The following is a 19945-nucleotide window of genomic DNA, read 5'->3' as shown; positions in this document are numbered from 1 at the left end:
GACGCCTTCATTTTTTTTTGTAATTTTTGTCTTGATTTGTGATGATGCGGTTAGACAGACCTCATCACGGAAGCAAATGCGTGTTTTTAATGCAGGATTATATGCCTTTTAAATGAAGGGTGTTTACCGAGTTGTGCATGTAACTTAATTTAGAAGTACACTGTTAAATGGTTAAACCATAAAGGGAGATGAACGTATTTCCTGCCTCGCTATGCAAGCTTTGCAGAAGAAACAGCCAGTCAAAAGGTAATCTACGGTGTTAACGGGGTGCATTTGCATTTAAAAACAAACGTATGTGTCTGTTTATGCATTGTTGTGGTCTGTCAGTTTATCCATTGCTACAGGGCATTTACAGGCTTAAAAGGCTCCTATAAATACTGCAACCTCTAAGAGTGTTTAATTAAATCATTTTATTTTTATGTGAAGTTATTACTTAATCTTATCCACAGTCACCTTCCTGGTTGAGGCTTATTCTGACGTGTCCTTTGTGGGCGGCACGCAGCGTCAGAGAAGGCTTTCATGCAGTGGAGCAAACCAATATGTGTCAACGGGGGGGACTTGAATTGCTGGTAAAAGTATCAGTCTACATATGTAATTCAGAACATGTAAATGTAAGTGATGTATAAAATGGATGAAATTCTGTTTAAATGTATTTATCGAATTTAATTTATATTAAGATAATATACTAATAATATGTATTGCCATATGGGAAGCCTACTTTCGTGATGTGAAATTTGGACCGGTCCAGATAGGGGGAGGGGCATCGGAAAGCTTATAGGACAACCTTAGGGCCCGATGGGGGAGTTCTTTGAGTCTTAGCTCAGTTGAGTTGGTTGCGTCAAGACGTGTACTAATTTGGTCAGAATATTCAAAGAAAGAGCGGTTTGATTCTGAAAGTTGCAAGCCAAGAATTTGCTTCTTTTGTTTGCTTGTTTTGTATGATTTTTTTTTTGTAAATATAGTTTGTGGAAGTTTGTTAGTTTTTTCCATTTACTAGGCTGCAAGCTTCTTGGTGGCCAGGTCTTTCACCAATTCAATAAACCCTGGTGTTTTTGGACATTAATGCTGACTCTGCTGCATTTTTAACATCATTGGTCACCTGGCCATACCTATCTACTTCACATGATTGTTACATGAAAAATTGCATATTTTTATTGTTTTATTATTTTTGTATATTAGTGTAGTACTGCTCATGTTTTAGTTAATAATGCATTCCTTTCATCTCAATAGTTTGTGATATATGTGCCACCAAGTACTAAGTCGAAAGGGTCAAATACTTATTTCCCTCATTAACATGCAAATCAATTTATAACTTTTTTAAATGCATTTTTCTGGATTTTTTTGTTGTTATTCTGTCTCTCACTGTTAAAATACACCTACCATTAAAATTATAGACTGATCATTTCTTTGTCAGTGGGCAAACGTACAAAATCAGCAGGGGATCAAATACTTTTTCCCTCACTGTAGGCCTACTTTAATAAAAACATATTTAAGAAAACGATAGGTTGTGAATGCAACCCCGATTAGCTGAAAAAGGAACCCCTGCCCAAGGGGGAGGGGTTTCTGCCCCGTGTCTTATTATTGCTTTGTTCCTTCGATTCCTTGCCTGACCTCCCGACCACGACTTTGGACTTTCCTCTGGACTTTGTATGCCTGATCGCCTGACCCTTGCCTGTGACAACGACCACGTCTTTGCTTTGCCCTTGTTTGCCCTGTTCTGCCGGTACCTGACCACCTCTACCCCACACCACAACTGGGTCCCTTGCTCCCGTGCCCCGCGGTACGTCACAGTTATTTCACCAGTTTCAACCTCCTTTAATATTTTTTTCAACACAAAAAATCTACTCTACAATTGTGCTGCTTTCTTACTGGGCTGCTTGTGGTTTAAAACCACTATCTATCTGAGCTGACGTACATTTCGAACACACTGAAGGTTCAGTCTGTGTGTGGTTAACAAGGGTTTCCAGAGTCTTCATACATATTATTTCACCTTCAATGTAAGACTGAAGAATGTACATTGCATTCATTATTTTGCTTCAAAATAAAAAGGGAATTGAATAATATTTTTCACAGTATGCAGTTCACACAAGGGTAACACTTTTAGAATTGCTGCATTTGTTTTGACGGACTTCCACAAAAATACCCTTTTCAGGTTTGTTGTTTTGCTGACTTCTTTGTTGTAAGAAGAAAACTACTCTGAAATAGTAATTTTAATATCAAGCATTTAAAGTACCAGCTAATCATTTTTGCAAAGTGCAGAAACCTGTTCATGCAACACAACAGAGTTATTTGACAATAGATGCAAAAAGACAAGCCAGCTCACTTAAAAAAAATCACTTTAATTCAGAGTTAACAGTAATATGTAATTTTAAAAACAAAATGCCGCTCTTTGCACTTAAGATGATGATAACTGTGTTGTGTAAATGTGTATGTCTGTGGACACCTGTCATTGTCTCCACGATTGAAGAGTCCACTGGGTTGCCTGGCTGTGGGGACAGAGAGAGAGAGGGACGGGCAGAGCTGAGCAAGTGTGAGCTGCTAACCACGGAAAAATAAAATATTAAACACAGCACAAAATAAATTCAGGACACCGTAACAATTGAGACTGGTGTTAAAATACAGTGAAATAAAGTAATGTCTTTGTAAAACATAACTTTTTTCCAACTAATTTATTTTGACACAACAAAAAGCTTTCACGTGTAACTTGTTAAACACATGTTAGTCCACTTTAAGGACTCATTCATGTTGTTGAGGTGTATTTCCTCAGGGTCCCAGATCAGATCAGCCCTCAGCGCTCAGGTCCTCTGCAGTAGATCACAGCCAGCAGGGCCACACAGAGCAGCAGCGCTCCCGTCCTCGCCACGGAGAGCCATGCCAGCACACTCAGCTGGGCAGCACAGTCCGGCCCTGAGAGGACAGGAAGGGGCTGTTCTTAGTAGCAGTGATAGTGAGCGAGACAATGATGTCTCCACACATGCGGTTTTGTGCAGACAGGCAGCAGGTTGTGGCAGCTCTGCAGAACCTCACACCCCTGTTGCTGAGGAAGTGCAATTATACAGCTGATGAGATTTAATCTGCAATATCTTTAATTACTTATTCATGAGTGTTTCTGTAGATTGTATTATTTATTTATTGGCACATGCTGAATTCATAGCATCACAATTTGCAGTAGATATTGTACAAAGTTATTATTTATTTATTTATTTATTTATTTTATCTGTCAAACAAACTGATGAATCTTCTTGTTGCGTAGGCCATCAAGCACATTTCATTTTTAGGGCACAGTAGCCTCATTCTCCCAGCAGACTTCTTAGATGCTTATCCTTGTTCATGTTATTATTTGTATTATCATTACTATTACTGATACTACTGCTACTAGTACTAATGCAGATTGAAGAGCCCATACAGAACTCACATCTGTTTAATATATGACAGACATGTGTGATCCTTGATATTTCCAAATGGCAACACTGCCATTGCAGTAAATGGGCTATACAATACATACACTCACCTAAAGGATTATTAGGAACACCATACTAATACTGTGTTTGACCCCTTTCGCCTTCAGAACTGCCTTAATTCTACATGGCATTGATTCAACAAGGTGCTGAAAGCATTCTTTAGAAATGTTGGCCCATATTGATAGGATAGCATCTTGCAGTTGATGAAGATTTGTGGGATGCACATCCAGGGCACGAAGCTCCCGTTCCACCACATCCCAAAGATGCTCTATTGGGTTGAGATCTGGTGACTGTGGGGGCCAGTTTAGTACAGTGAACTCATTGTCATGTTCAAGAAACCAATTTGAAATGATTCGACCTTTTTGACATGGTGCATTATCCTGCTGGAAGTAGCCATCAGAGGATGGGTACATGGTGGTCATAAAGGGATGGACATGGTCAGAAACAATGCTCAGGTAGGCCGTGGCATTTAAACGATGCCCAATTGGCACTAAGGGGCCTAAAGTGTGCCAAGAAAACATCCCCCACACCATTACACCACCACCACCAGCCTGCACAGTGGTAACAAGGCATGATGGATCCATGTTCTCATTCTGTTTACGCCAAATTCTGACTCTACCATCTGAATGTCTCAACAGAAATGGAGACTCATCAGACCAGGCAACATTTTTCCAGTCTTCAACTGTCCAATTTTGGTGAGCTTGTGCAAATTGTAGCCTCTTTTTCCTATTTGTAGTGGAGATGAGTGGTACCCGGTGGGGTCTTCTGCTGTTGTAGCCCATCCGCCTCAAGGTTGTACGTGTTGTGGCTTCACAAATGCTTTGCTGCATACCTCGGTTGTAACGAGTGGTTATTTCAGTCAAAGTTGCTCTTCTATCAGCTTGAATCAGTCTGACCTCTAGCATCAACAAGGCATTTCCGCCCACAGGACTGCCGCATACTGGATGTTTTTCCCTTTTCACACCATTCTTTGTAAACCCTAGAAATGGTTGTGCGTGAAAATCCCAGTAACTGAGCAGATTGTGAAATACTCAGACCGGCCCGTCTGGCACCAACAACCATGCCACGCTCAAAATTGCTTAAATCACCTTTCTTTCCCATTCAGACATTCAGTTTGGAGTTCAGGAGATTGTCTTGACCAGGACCACACCCCTAAATGCATTGAAGCAACTGCCATGTGATTGGTTGGTTAGATAATTGCATTAATGAGAAATTGAACAGGTGTTCCTAATAATCCTTTAGGTGAGTGTATATTTATATATAGCAAAACAAAGCTGCCACACCCAGGCAAGCTCCTCCTGTCCTCAGTGAAAAGGCAAGCATCCCTCCCAAATTGGTGACGTGGATCATAGAATGGGGTGTGAGGAATATAATGTCAAATGCAGGTTAATAATGGTCAGTATTTTCTATTTGAACTTAACCTTCAGCTTTTTACACATTTTCCAGTTACATTTAGGCGAAACATTTGACTGAGATCAGACCCACTGTCTCAAGGCTTTGACTTTCTGTAGGGCTGTAGAAATCTACTGAACCCCTTTGGTCTTGAGCTATTTGTACAAGAGAAGTGCAGGGTTATACCGTTGTCACAATCTAGAACAAACTCCCCAGCGATGTGGTAGAAGCTGAAAATTTGGGAACATTTAAAAATAGACTGGATAGGATCCTTGGATCACTTAGTTATTAATGGACGCCAAACGAGCACGATGGGTCGAATGTCCTCCTCTCATTTGTAAACTTATGTTTAGTGGTTGTGCGGTGATGCTGAGACACCAGTCCTGATGGGAAAAGAGATACAGTTAACAAACATGTTGTAGCTGTTCCTGATACACAACACTCTGCTCAGTATTTCTGATTGCTTGTCATTTTAATGACTGGGAATTATCTGATGGAGAGTTGCAGTCAGATAAAGTACATGTTAAGATCATACTTTCAAGTGAAGGTGTACAGAGCAGAATAGAAACAAATCTCCACATTGACAGCCAATACATTTTAAAATTACTTTGATTGGTTTTATATTACTTTCATTGCAATTAAATGTTGCTACAATGTGCTATCTCAGGCTATGGAGTAGAGCCAAGATTCAAACTTGTGTCTGCAAAGAGGACAGACACATTTGCAATAAGATACACATCCTCCTGAGTATTGTGTGTGTGTGTGGGTGACTGACCTGCACCACGCCCACAATGCCTCCTCCTGGTGCACACAAGCACAGCGATCACCAGCACACACACACAGTTGGACACCAGCAGCACCAGGAACATTGGGTGAAGCATTAGACTGGACTCTGAAAGAACATATTTTAGCACATACTTCATATATTTTTTTTTCTTTTTTCCTCCTGACTTAAATTGGTATCAGAGTACACAGCAAAATCTGTAGTGTTGAAATCCCAGTGTTAATAATATAGTGTTAAAATCAGTGTTGTTTCAAGATTCAGTTGACACTTTGAGAGTTAAACCATCTTGATAGTCAGTGTTAATACTGGGTGTCAATTTAAATAGTGTTGATTTTACACTGTACTGGTGTAAAACCAAAGAATGTACCACACCCATAATGCATTATGGTTGTTTCCCAAAAATTTGTTGTTTTATGGTTTTATTCTTTTCTTAATTGTATAAATGTTAATTATTGTACATTAAGTATTGTTTGAAGGTAAAATGTATCTTTACCCACCAATATACTTATATTTGTGTCTTTGAGTCAAACCCAAACCAGAACGTTTGGCTATTTATCAGTTTGAGGTGGTGCTTGTAAGCATTACCTGTATATGCCTGACCTGTTTGTGTGTTTAATTGGGTCTGGGTATTTATTTACTGAAAAGTAAATTGTATACCAATATGTATTTTCTCTCTCACACTCTCTCTCTCAAACAAAGGACTGCTAGATTTTAATACACAGTATCAATTATACACATGCACACATTTCTGATCATCCACAGTATATAGAAGCAAATCTTGTCGTATTGCTAGTTTCATTTGATTGATAAAAGCAGAGTAAACAGGGGTTTAACAATTGAATGGAGTAACAGAGTTACTGGTTACTGGTGGGAGTAGTGCAGTGTTAAATAAAATAAAATAAACACTTATAAGAGTTGCTTATTTAACTCCCTGAGAGCAGAACTTTGAGGCAGTGCAAAAATGCCAACTCTCTTGAAAGTGTTAATTTTACTCTGATGAGTGTGGATTATATAAACACTTTTTTAGAGTTAATTTTAACACTGTTGGAGTTAATTCAACACTGGTGAATGTACTGTGTAGACTGACAATTATTAGGCAATTAATAAGACTTTTCACAGCTTTTCTTAATTAGAATTGTGTTTCAATAACATGGTTCAGGGAATGTGAACTAATAGCAAATGTAAGACAAAGCAAGGCAAATTAACTAATTGATGATATCCAGTTAGAGTGGATCATTAATTGAATTCAGCCAAACTAAATGTACGAACACAAAACAATAAATTGTTATTATTAGTACTGAGAATAGGACATACAACTATGCACCAAATTAAATAACATCACTCCAGTAAAATAAATAAATAAATCATCAATTAGTTTTGTCAGAAGAATTTGAAGAACTCTTTTGTCAAAACATTTAAATAAACTAACTTTTTGAGTAAGTAAGCTAAGAAATAGTGTATTACTTATGTAATTGTAATGGGTATTAGTAAAACTGCCTACATACATAAGACAATTTTGGGTATTGGGTAATATGTATTATTACTACGACCACAATATTGTGTTTGTACTGCGATACTACCTCATTGTATGCCCTGTCAGGAAGATGGCATAGAGGTGAGCACTATGTTACTAAGGAGGTATGCATTAGGGATGTTTCCAGAATCTAATGCACTGCACAGTCTGGACTGATGCTAGATGTACGCATCCTGTGTGAGTGAGTGTATGCGTGTATGTATGTGTGATGGGAAATGCATATCTATTTCCTAATGCTGGTGGCTCATATATTTGAATCTATACAAATAACTGAATATTTAAAACGTGCAGAAACATGGCCCTCGCCTCTATCCTGCACACTGCCTGCATTCATCCACCTGCAGAGTCTGTTTGTTAATGTTGTGGCTTATTAACATATGGTAATGACTCAGTAAATGGAAAGATGACATGCAAATGTATTCCGGGGAGACACTGAACATGCACATAGCGCAATCAAATTTTAATTAGAATTTGAATTAGATTCAAATTTTTGTACGATATTTGCACTGCGCATTCATCCAATAACTGCGGAAAGTTGTCTCAAACTGTGGGAATATCAGCAGACAGTGGAGAGTGCAGGCGAGGTGGAAACTGATTTGCGAGGCACAGGAAAAAAATGTTATATTGCAAAGCCATGCAAGACTTTGTGCCACAATATCTCTCTTTTCTTGGCAAATTGCATTTTTTTGTGAGGCACACAATTTGCATGGAAATTGCGCAAAATATGAATATCAGGCCGATTATCCTTTTAAAATACATACATTCCTTTTGTATGTTACAAATTCATGGCAAAAAGTTGTTCCCCAACAAGTACATTTTCACGTGATGTTTTAACATGTCATTTTATGTACTGTATATATATATATATAGAGAGAAAATCTAAATTCCATGGATTTAAATAGAAATACTACAATGTATGACTGTAATGTTGAATTCTTACTAGTAAAGTCAGTAGGGGTAAAGTTTGTTTTAATCATTGCTTTCATCTGAAATATAAATTAAATTTTAATTTTAATGTGTTATTCCAGTACTTCTTTGCTGGACTAGAAACTTACCTGCAATGTCCATCCGTGTCCCGTTGCCAAACAGGATCTGCCCACATGTGGCCACAGCACAGTAGTAAGTCCCAGCGTCAGAGGAGCAGAGGTTCCTCTTGGGGAGCTCATAGACACAGCCCTGTGCAGGAAGCCCAGGCTCAGAGCTGCTCTCACACGGATCACTCCTGTTCCCATGGGTGTAAATGAGTCCTGGAAGGGCTTCTCCTGAGCCATGCCTGAACCAATGAACACTGTGCTCTCCTGCACATGGCTCAGTGTATATTGTACACTGCAGAGTCACACTGTCTCCTGACTGGACAGGGACAGACGCCGGCTGCTGCTCCACTCTCCTGCTGACGGACTTGGAGCCTGAGAGAGTAATATACATGTTCATGTTGACTTATCTGTGAGCAGATCATTGTGAAATACAGCAGAGTCACTGACCACCACCCCAAGTCTGTTCCGACTATAATTTAGCAGTTTATTCTCCTGAGTGCTTACATTTTTATACACTACCGGTCAAAAGTTTTAAAACACCTAATTATTTCCAGTTTTTATTGAAATGTACGCAGTTTAATGTCTCAATGTTCTCTGAAATTAAAACATAGAAAAAATAAACAATTAGAGATAAATGGAACCGTTTTGTTTAACAAAATTTAACCCCTTAAGCTGACAAACCCCTCTGGTCCCTTAAAAGGCACCAAATCTGGTCGCTTCTCTTTAATCCCATGTGTCCTCTTCACTGTCATGTTGTTTGCAAGTGTTTGGTATCCCATGAAATCTGAGACTCTCAGCTTTCTAATGATGTGAAGCATTCTCTGATGTGAAAAATTTGGTTTTTATACCCCCCTCCGCATTCTGAATTGGTGGGGGTGGGGGGATACTTGGTCTGAGTAGGAATAAAACATCTCACAAAATATTGACAATGATGACACATTCTGGAACCAGACAGTCTACTGATCAAAACAAGAGCATCCACGTTTTGGTAGAAGCAACACACACCCATAGAGACCTCAACATGTCAAGATGGGAAACTCTGTTTACAGTGTACTAATACACAACAATTTTACATAATTGGATCTGAACTTCTCTGTGTTTGATAGAATTTCAAATCATATATACTGGATTAATTGTTAGGTTGCTCTGAACTAAACAAGCCTATTTGCAAAGAAATCTGAGTGATCTGTGGCCAAGAGAATGAGCTTTCAAATTGTATAGTAATACAGTGTAACTTCTATGCTACTGCTCTAAAGGCAGTTCAGAGGAGAGCAACCAGACTTATTCCAGTTCTGAAAGGAATGTCCTACTGAGAGACTGAGGAACTGAACCTTTTCACCCTGGAACAGAGGAGACTACATGGGGACTTGATCCAAGTCTTCAAAATCATGAAGGGCATCGACCACATCAAACCAGAGGAGCTTTTCCAGATCTGCAGGGACACACGCACCCGGGACACAAATGGAAATTGGACTTCAAGGCATTCAAGACAGAAAACAGGAGACACTTCTTCACACAGAGAGGCGTCACAATCTGAACAAACTCCCCAGCGATGTGGCTGAAGAGACAATTTGGGGACATTTAAAAACTGACTGGATAGGATCCTTGATCACTTAGTTATTAATGGACACCAAACGAGCACGATGGGGCGAATGGGCTCCTCTCGACTGGACACTGTCTTATGCACAGGAGCTGCGGGTCATACTGCCAAATAATGCTTAAGAGGGTGTAGTCACACAGTACATAACTATAAATGTACATTATTTTTCAGTTTTTGGTAACCTTTTTTTTTATACCATTTGAGGTTATTCACTGGACTTCACTGGAGTTAATCGCTTAACTTTTTCATTTCAGGTTATTATTGAACTGCATAAATTTCAATTATAAATTTAAAAATGGGGGTGTTCAAAAACTTTTGACCGGTAGTGTAACTGTTTCATTATACTGCTTACTCTTACTTTGATAGTACTCCTTTAGGTTCTTATCTTTGACACATTATCATCTGCACTTCTCACCTTTGAGAACTAGGATATATTACTTATATTGTGTATTAACTATATATTTTCCTGCACTTCTATTATTTTGAAACTGTAATTTGCATTATGCCTGATTTGTAATTCTGTACTGTATTGTCTCACTTCTGGTTTGCTCTTGAATCCTGTAAGTCACCCAGGATACATTTATATCAATATTAATATGAATAATTACATAAGTATTAAATGCTCTTCGTATGTAAAAGTCATTCAATTTTTTTAATACGTTACTCAAAATAAAATGTGTCTTTAATATATCACCACGCATTACTATACTACATTTGAATTATTTAATCAATCTCAAGGAGATGTTATAGATTATTTAGATTTTCTGTAAAATTATGCTTTATAATTGACTTTTTTCCTGTTATAGGATAATGAAGAGTGAAACTGCTACAGTTATGAATCACTTAGTTCACTGTTAACGTGTGATTTCCAAAGAAAGAACTCAGATGTATTGCTACAGTAAGAGCTTTAGTATTTCAGTATATTGTTTTGTATCAACTATATGTGCAAACACTTTAATTATCCTGTGATTTGTAGAGAGACATCTTGTATCTGTGGTAAGGGTCCTTAATTAAAAAAAAATCTCATTATATCGATAATATTCTTTTGGTAACATCTCTTGTCATTTTATGGAACATAGTAATAATGCACACTTTCACAAAACTTTTCAGATGGAAGAGTTGATACAAATTACCCTTTAGCGTTAAATAGGTTCCGTTGCCGAAATGCACATGGTTAGTTCTCAATATTCCACAGAAGTACGTTGCTTCATCCGATGGCTCTGTTCTGGCGATAGTGAGGTTAAAACCTTCTTCGTCCCTCTTCACAGTGAAGCGGGCGTCAGTCTTGAACTCGTTAAACAATGTGATCTCTGGTAAGTAGTTGTATGATGTTGCTATGCTCCGGGGTGTCTGAGCAGTGGTCTGCTTGAACCAGATCAAGTAAGACCCCTGTAAGTCACACAGCAGAGTCACCGAGTCTCCCAGCTGGGCTGTCCTGAGCACAGTGGACCTGACGGTGCCCTCATTCACATCTGAAATAGGGAAGAGAAGAGTCAGACAAGATGAACAGGAAGGAGGTGAAACTGTATGTTTTTTGTATGTATGTATATAGATGTAAAAACGTTTTTATAACACATTTTAAAGTCAAATCTTAACAGATTAATGATTAATTATTACTTCAATTAAGGTTCAATTAAGTAATTGAGAGCTCAGTTGGGACAAAAAACAACAGAACCACTGCTTTAGAGGATATTAATCTAAACAATAATAAAGCATAAATGTTTGTTTGTACTTACACACTTTGCAGAAAAGCAGGAGCGTCACACAGAGTCTGATCATCTCTGCGGCTCCGCTGTCCACCTCTGGTGGCAGCTGGTCTTGTGACTGGTGAGAGCTATGGACAGGACTGAGGGTCCTGTCTTCACAATCACTTTGTCAAGCACAGGGATAGGCGGGCAGATCTCTGGGTGAGTTGTGATTGGGGGAGCAGTAACCAGTCATTATTTAAATGTGTTAAAGGTTAAACACCCACTGACACCCACAATGTGTAGAGCTGTATTGGAACAGTGTCAGACAGCAGCTTCAGATTCCTTTCCAGACACTGTGAACCTGAGATTGGGGCTCTCAGTTCTCTAATCATTCTGTAGAATGTGCTGTTTTAAAAATGTTTAAGTGTCTCTATCTTTCATAAATGTTTGTGACAATGTCGAGATCTGACTCAAATGATTTGCACCTCCCGAATTTTCATTACACTTCTAATGTTTCTAGAGTTTTATCACATTCTTATATAACACTTAACACTTAACACTGTTAATACACAATTAATAACAGTTTATAAGTGTTATTAGTGCATTTATCAATGCAAATATAAATGGTTTAATTGGCACTCAATAAATATTATTATAAACATCTAAATACTGCTTACAGTCAGGGTTGACAAACTCTGATTGCCTAAACTGGTGTTAACCGGTACTACGACGGTGGTTAAGATGTCGGCTAGTTGACTCGGTGTGACTTCACTGGAGTTTGTGCGCGTTCGCATGAAGTGGGTGCGCATGCTCAGTGTGTGCGCAGTGTCTGTGCACCGGACTGTTCCCGGAATAATGCAGCTGATAATGTCAGGATATGAGGGTTTAAAGAAAGGTAACACCGTGGCGCCAACAAAGCCAGGGAAGCTTGTTGGCAACGCATTGCCGACAGAGTCAATTCGTAAGAACAGTGTTCTTGTCATATGTTCTCTAATTTGTCTTTCAGATTCTTCTTATATTTGTAATATGATTGAGATGTAAGGACACGTAAAATAGTCTATCTAAATATGTGACAACAATTAGGATAATTCAATTATAGCCTACACATGGGCTACATCTCTGAAATTGACCCGTTACTCACTGTTAATGAATTAAGATCTACTAAAGCACCCAGGCTGTAGGGCTGCCTGTGTGAATTTAATGCTATTGTGTTCAGAATAACTTAATTCTAACCATCATTTCAGCTGCAGCCCCAGTGGAAAGAGCACCTGCAACAAGTCCGGATGAAATATAAAAATATTCTATCAAGTGGTGTGTATTAATACTTCTCATCAGTAATACACAGTACAGATGTGCTGTATAGCCTACACGTAATAGCCTATTCATGTTGTAGCGTATGGTACACTTATAAATTTCAATTAAAGAAGTGAATTTATAGTATCACCTTATTACGAATCCTGGAATCTTGTAGAACTCAATTTCTGTAATAATTGGACGCAGACACCAATTCCAAAGATATAAATTGTCAAATTTATTCAAAACAAAGACTAAATGTAGCACTACACTAATTATACAAAAGGGAAAAACTAATTAAAATTCAACTCTAGATCAACAAATCAAAGACAAATCACTTCCGTGACCAAATCAAAGACCATGGGATCGCATATGATAACACAAATCGTTAAACAAAAAAGGTTATAAACACATTGACTACAATACCGGTTAGTAAGACGAAGGTGAGTCTCTCGTTAGTATTATTAGTCAGACATTAAATAACTACGCAGGTTAGTATTTATGTCAGGTAACTTCTCGTTATATATATATCAGTCTCATTTACGTTTAGGTGCCGAGAAAGATCCTATCATTACTTGTTACCACAATTTCCCTTAACTGATTATTATTCAATGATTAAGGATAGGCAGGGCCACCAATAATCTGGTGTCTATTAACTTGTGTCAATTTCAGACTAAACAGTTAAACAGGAATGAGAAGATATTTCTCGACATTGACAGATTTTATTTCTACAATTATCAAATAAAAACATTTTAATGCAACACACATTTATATTTAAGAAAACTAAATGATATTACACATTCTAGAGTTATGAATCACAGATTAACATTTCTAATTGATTTCTCAAATGTCATGAATCATGAACTCCAAACTGTTAAACTTATCTGAACTTCGTCACAGAGAGGTCTCTCTGGCTTCGGGCTCAGATAACAGCACACGGCACGAGGTCCGTGTGGTTTGGAACAAAGGCAGTCCGGTTCGGCTTTGTCCAAGAACTTCCACTCAGTCGATGCACCTGGAAGTTGGGGTTTCGCGAAAGTAGAGTAGTTTCCAAACAGATTTTCCACTGGTTTGAAGGCTCCAAGGTTGTGCACAAAATCTTCTTGGCAAGCAGGATCTCTCACCGTACTTATTTGAAGACAAAGTCTTTGAAGAAAGCAGGGCCCTGTTCGTTCCAAGGGTCAAGTTTCTTAAGACTCAAATAGCTATTTAAATGACTGACACTTTCGTATACAGTCGACTTAGTCAATTGTCCAGCTGTAAAACTCCACTGATCAGGTGGGCAGAGGCGGGCAGCGCAGTCTGTAAAGTTCTTTATTTAATAAAGTCCTTTAAAAGAATTCTTCGTACGGCTCAAACTCCTTCTCCCAGTTTAACTCTTCTGTTGCCGGCAAAGACTTGGTTGGTTTCTGGTTCCGGTTCTGGCAACAGAGCTACAGGTTGAGCTGTGGCAGCGAGTTTCTGGTTCAGGTGAGAGAGAGAGAGAGAGAGAGAGAGAAAGACTGTCTGCTGTTCCTTATAGTCTGTCAGATCAATAGGTGATTGGTCCCTGAGTTCTTGAGATTGGATTTCGGTTTCAGCCCCCAGTGTCCTATTGGAGGGGGGCTTGATTTATGACTGATGTCAATTGATGCCATCTTTTGGAAATGCCGGTTGGCCTGGGTTTGTAGCTCTATGTCGGGATTTCGGCTCTCGTCCACTTCAAAGAGTTTTTATCACCTACAGGCCCCTTTCTCCAGACATCTCATAGCAGAATTCCAAACTACTTGGCCTCTTCTCGGTGCCATCCTCCCCAAAACTGTCACTTTGATGCAAACCAGTTCCAAGCTGATGAGCTAAGGAAATCTGATAACTTTGGGGGGGGAGAGGTCTTCTTTAGATCAGTGCTTCAGCTCAGAGCCCAAATGCTCTTATCAAAATACACCCAACATAACGCTACAATGTGTTCACAGTAAACAGAAAAAAGGCAGAGATAGTGAAAACTGGAGGAGGGCATGATTTGCACATATTTCGTGAATCCACTCTTGGTCGTGGCTCACCACCTCATGTCTCTTTAGTTGTCTTGAATATAAGTAGAAGTTTTAAGGACAAAAAAACGCTGATGCTGTGAAATGACTTCCTATTCACATAATCCCCTTCATGTTCTCCCAGGGGTGCTCTAATGGGGATGTGCGTACAGTCAATCGCACCAATCACCCTGGGACTCCTATGAAAAAAATGTGTTCTGTATATAGGCCCAGCCTATGCATATTAAAAATAGACCAAGTATTTGTATATTGCGAATTACCTGCGATCACATAAAAAGCCTCTTAGATCTTTAGAAGGCTTAAACGGCCAGGGAACACAACAAATGCATCCAGCAGTTCAGTGAGAGCAAGTGCCACCTTGCGAGCTGCATGGCAGACAGTATTCCTGCTCAGATGTGTAGCACTGAAGCACTGATCTAAAGAACTTTGGGGGGGGAGAGGTCTTATCAGATTTCCTTAGCTCATCAACTTGGAACTGGTTTGCATCAAAGTGACAGTTTTGGGGAGGATGGCACCGAGAAGAGGCCAAGTAGTTTGGAATACTGCTATGAGATGTCTGGAGAAAGGGGCCTGTAGGTGATAAAAACTCTTTGAAGTGGACGAGAGCCGAAATCCCGACATAGAGCTACAAACCCAGGCCAACTTAAGAAACTTGACCCTTGGAACGAACAGGGCCCTGCTTTCTTCAAAGACTTTGTCTTCAAATAAGTACGGTGAGAGACCCTGCTTGCCAAGAAGATTTTGTGCACAACCTTGGAGCCTTCAAACCAGTGGAAAATCTGTTTGGAAACGACTCTACTTTCGCGAAACCCCAAATTCCAGGTGCATCGACTGAGTGGAAGTTCTTGGACAAAGCCGAACCGGACTGCCTTTGTTCCAAACCACACGGACCTCGTGCCGTGTGCTGTTATCTGAGCCCGAAGCCAGAGAGGCCTCTCTGTGACGAAGTTCAGATAAGTTTAACTGTTTGGAGTTTATGATTCATGACATTTGAGAAATCAATTAGAAATGTTAATCTGTGATTCATAACTCTAGAATGTGTAATATCATTTAGTTTTCTTAAATATAAATGTGTGTTGCATTAAACTGTTTTGTTGATAATTTTAGAAATAAAATCTGTCAACGCCGAGAAATATCTTCTCATTCCTGTTTAACTGTTTAGTCTGAAATTGACACAAGTTAATAGACGTTAGATTATTGGTGGCCCTGCCTATCCTTAATCATTGAATAATAATCAGTTAAGGGAAATTGTGGTAACAAGTAATGATAGGATCTTTCTCGGCACCTAAACGTAAATGAGACTGATATATATATATAACGAGAAGTTACCTGACATAAATACTAACCTGCGTAGTTATTTAATGTCTGACTAACGATACTAATGAGAGACTCACCTTCGTCTTACTAACCGGTATTGTAGTCAATGTGTTTATAACCTTTTTTGTTTAACGATTTGTGTTATCATATGCGTTCCCATGGTCTTTGATTTGGTCACAGAAGTGATTTGTCTTTGATTTGTTGATCTAGAGTTGAATTAATTAATTTAATAATTAATTAATTAATTAGTTTTTCCCTTTTGTATAATTAGTGTAGTGCTACATTTAGTCTTTGTTTTGAATAAATTTGACAATTTATATCTTTGGAATTGGTGTCTGCGTCCAATTATTACAGAAATTGAGTTCTACAAGATTCCAGGATTCGTGATAAGGTGATACTATAAATTCACTTCTTTAATTTAAATTTATAAGTGTACCTTACGCTACAGATGTGTAACATCACTGATGGGATACATGAAGTGCCCGCTGACAAAATACCGCACAGCAAGACACCCTGTCTGTTCAACAGTGACGGCATCACTCCGGAGTGGCATTGACATGTCTGGCCCTAGAAGCGGCAAAGACACTGAATTCACTCGGATGAGAATCGCTGTCTTTCTTAGAGAGCATCATCGGGGTGAGCTAGAGGAGCTGCCCGGTCTCTACACACCCTCGCCCTGCGCAGTAAGCCTCTCACAACCCGGGCCCAATGTCGATTGGGTCCCGACAAGACCGTGGGCGGAGGATGGTGCTTATATAGGGTAACACCGGGTTAACCACGAACATGCCCTGCTCGGAGCAGTGTAGAGATGCCACATATATTGCCATGAAAGCATACCTCGGGTAAAACTTATCCACCTTTTGTTAACCGGGAAGTTACACCCGACCTCACTAAGTTACTCCTGAACTTACCTGTATAAGCCAGTTACCTCGCTTCGTAGTACAGCCCTCTGATGTTCAGCGCGCAGCATGTTTGCAATGCTTGCTGGGACGCATTTATACCAAAACCACGCCTCGTTTATATTGGGGGCGTGTTCTTGCCTAATAGATCCGCGTCATTGGTCAACAGCTTGAGAGCGCTGATTGGACAGACTCAGCACACTAGAGAGCTTCTCTTAGACTCATAGTACAGTAGTGACGGGCACTTCACCTCGATTCATTTGATTCAGTTCAGTTTGGTTAGTCAATTGAATTAGTTAATTCCATTAACTGATTCAATGACATCAAAACAACCAATGCAGACCGAAACAGGATTGTAAGATAGATTAATTTAAATCGGAAAGAACGAGGCGTTGAGGAGTTGAGAGGCAGCTTGCTTTTTTTTTTTAAAACGAACGAATCAGCCAGACTCCAGTCAGTGAGTCAATGAGTGAGTTTTGCTGGGCAGGTCAATTGCAGTGCGACCATCAGTCAGTGCTGCTTTCAGCTCGTTGCCATTGTTGAACCATATGAACTGAAAATTATTTACACTTTGTAAACAAACACTACCGGATCGGACACCACCGTAAACGCCAAGCTATAACACAACACCTGCGTTTTAATCAGACATTGTCTAACATTTACATGTCTGTCTGTGTCTGGAGCTTATAAGGACAGGAAAAGTTATATGATGTTCAAATACTGAAGATCCATCAGCAATAAGTGTACAAGATGTAAGACTGATAAGCGCACTAACTGTGTATATGAAGGACCCATATTAAGGGATGGCGGCTGTCACTAATCACATCTGACAAGCACAGAGCACAGTAATATAGAGACCCTGCAACACTCAGCTGTTGCACTCGCATAAAACACCACAACCAGTGACTGTACTGAATCTCGAGCTGAGTCTCTCCGAGTCTGTCCACTCAGCGCTAGAGCTGTTGACCAATGACGCGGACCCATAAGACTAGAACCCGCCCCTAGCAGAAACGGGGCGTGGTTTTGGCAGAACTGCGTAACACAAATGGCGCTGCTGGGACTTGTAGTGAGTGCGGCGGAGCAGGTATGGAAGCGCCCAAAATCAATTTAAAACTCATATCATTGGGCCAGATAGAAATGTGGGGCCTTGTGTTTGACATATGTGGCATAGCATGAAGCAGCTATACCCACATATTTAAGTTTACTGTAATTGTTTGATCATGTACTGTTCATTAGGAAAGACCATGCATAGTGTATGACTTTACTATAATGGTCTGCTCATGCAGTGTTCATTAGGAAATAACATGAATAATTCATGACTTTAAAATTATTGGCTGTAATCATGAAGTGCATGTGATTAGCTTGTAAATAAGTATGATTCTTTACAAGAAAATGTAACTTGGCATAATGCCGATTATTGCAATGAGAAGAATGAAAAGAAAGAAAAATGGCATAAGAATGTATGTGTATGTGTATGTGTACATATATATATATATATATACAATATAATATGAATGGATCCCAAGAGATGAAACAATACCTAGAAGATGGGAATCATACACTTTACAGGTGTGACATGGAAAAGAGAAGCTGTAGCTCAAAGCAAGTGAAACATCTTGTGCAGCCTTCATTCAGCAGTGGATTGATATGGGCTGATAGTTATGGTGATACATGTATCACCACTAGCTTATATTCTACATATAAATGGTACTGATATTGCTGGAAACAAACTGCCTAGTGTGCACCCGATCCTTGTGATTCTACATGCATTGAAGCGGCTAGTAGAAGAAAATTGTATGCAATCAAGGCGAGTGGAGGCCGCCCCTGTAGCTCCCGGAAACAAAGGCACATTCATTGAGCCTTCATAATATAGCTCCCATTGTAGTGTATGGAACAACTACCGCAGGTCCCTGCTAGTCCCAGATGGCATACAAACTCTGCTTTAACCTACACTTTCCTGGCTCCCCAGAAGCTGGCATTCACTTGCTTCAGCCTGACTTCTCTCAGCACCCAGGCGCCGCACACGGCATGCTTCAGCCCACCTACTCCGCCCCTCCAGAAGCCGATATGCCCTTGTTTAAACCTGACATCTCGCAGCTTCTAGGCTTCTAGGTTCTAGCTTCATGGCATGCTTTAGCCTTCCGGCTCTGCGCCATCACAAGCCCATATTGCTTTAGCCTTTCTGGTCTCAGTTTATGTGTTAAAGCCTCCGTCTCTCACATTTTATGTGATCCTATCGAGGGGACAAATGGATAGGCTATATTTTAAGTGTGTTGTGTAAAGTTGCCTTTATGTAGACTATATGTGTTTATATTTATTTCAACAGCCAAGACCACACAATAACAGGGACGTGCAGATACTCAAAACAACGGGGTGGCAGGTGGCAGACTATAGTGTGGGGCTGTGGTTGAAATTACGGGCAGAGGGCGGACGAATCAGCAGTGGCTATTAACAGCACCTATACCCTCCCCCCTCCCCTCTGGATGTCCCTGTTTTCCATCCATATTCTACCATTGATGCCCTATTTTGTCTTTCAATAGAATATAAATAATACTATATTCATGCAAGTCGAATATTCTGCACTGAATGACATATGGATAGATTTATTTTCAACAGCGTGTTGTTTCTTCCAAATGCATTCCATTGTACAGACACAACATTGAGTTATTGTTCAAGGTAAATATAACTTTTTATTTAATTGTTCTACTTCAATGTAGCAAAGCTATTGCTGTTTGTTTGTATTTAAGTACATTTTCTGTCCAGTTTTCTTGCTTGCATCAGAGAGTTCTCGAATTTGAAGCTGCAGGTCTTCTGGTGTGTTGTCAAATATAACGATGTTAAAAGTTGTTAAAATAAGCTTTGTTTAACTTTTGGAGAGGTTGTATCTCCTTGATTTCACTGAGCAAATCTTGATAT

General features: G+C 39.5%; 1 protein-coding gene across 1 annotated transcript; it reads right to left on the bottom strand.

The window, feature by feature from the left end:
* Positions 1-2354: 2354 nt before the first annotated feature.
* On the bottom strand, positions 2355-11756 carry LOC136750726 (uncharacterized). The gene is made up of 4 exons (XM_066705764.1): positions 11542-11756; positions 10939-11277; positions 8227-8577; positions 2355-5745 (listed from the first exon to the last, which is right to left on the bottom strand). Exons 1-4 carry the CDS (start codon positions 11582-11584, stop codon positions 5522-5524), a joined length of 957 nt encoding a protein of 318 aa, XP_066561861.1. The 5' UTR covers positions 11585-11756; the 3' UTR covers positions 2355-5521.
* Between the last annotated feature and the right edge of the window lie 8189 nt (positions 11757-19945).

The sequence above is a fragment of the Amia ocellicauda genome, chromosome 6 (genome assembly GCF_036373705.1).
Source record: "Amia ocellicauda isolate fAmiCal2 chromosome 6, fAmiCal2.hap1, whole genome shotgun sequence".
NCBI lineage: Eukaryota > Metazoa > Chordata > Actinopteri > Amiiformes > Amiidae > Amia > Amia ocellicauda.
The sequence above is the reverse complement of the archived record's forward strand: the minus strand, read 5'-3'. Positions and strand labels throughout refer to the sequence as shown.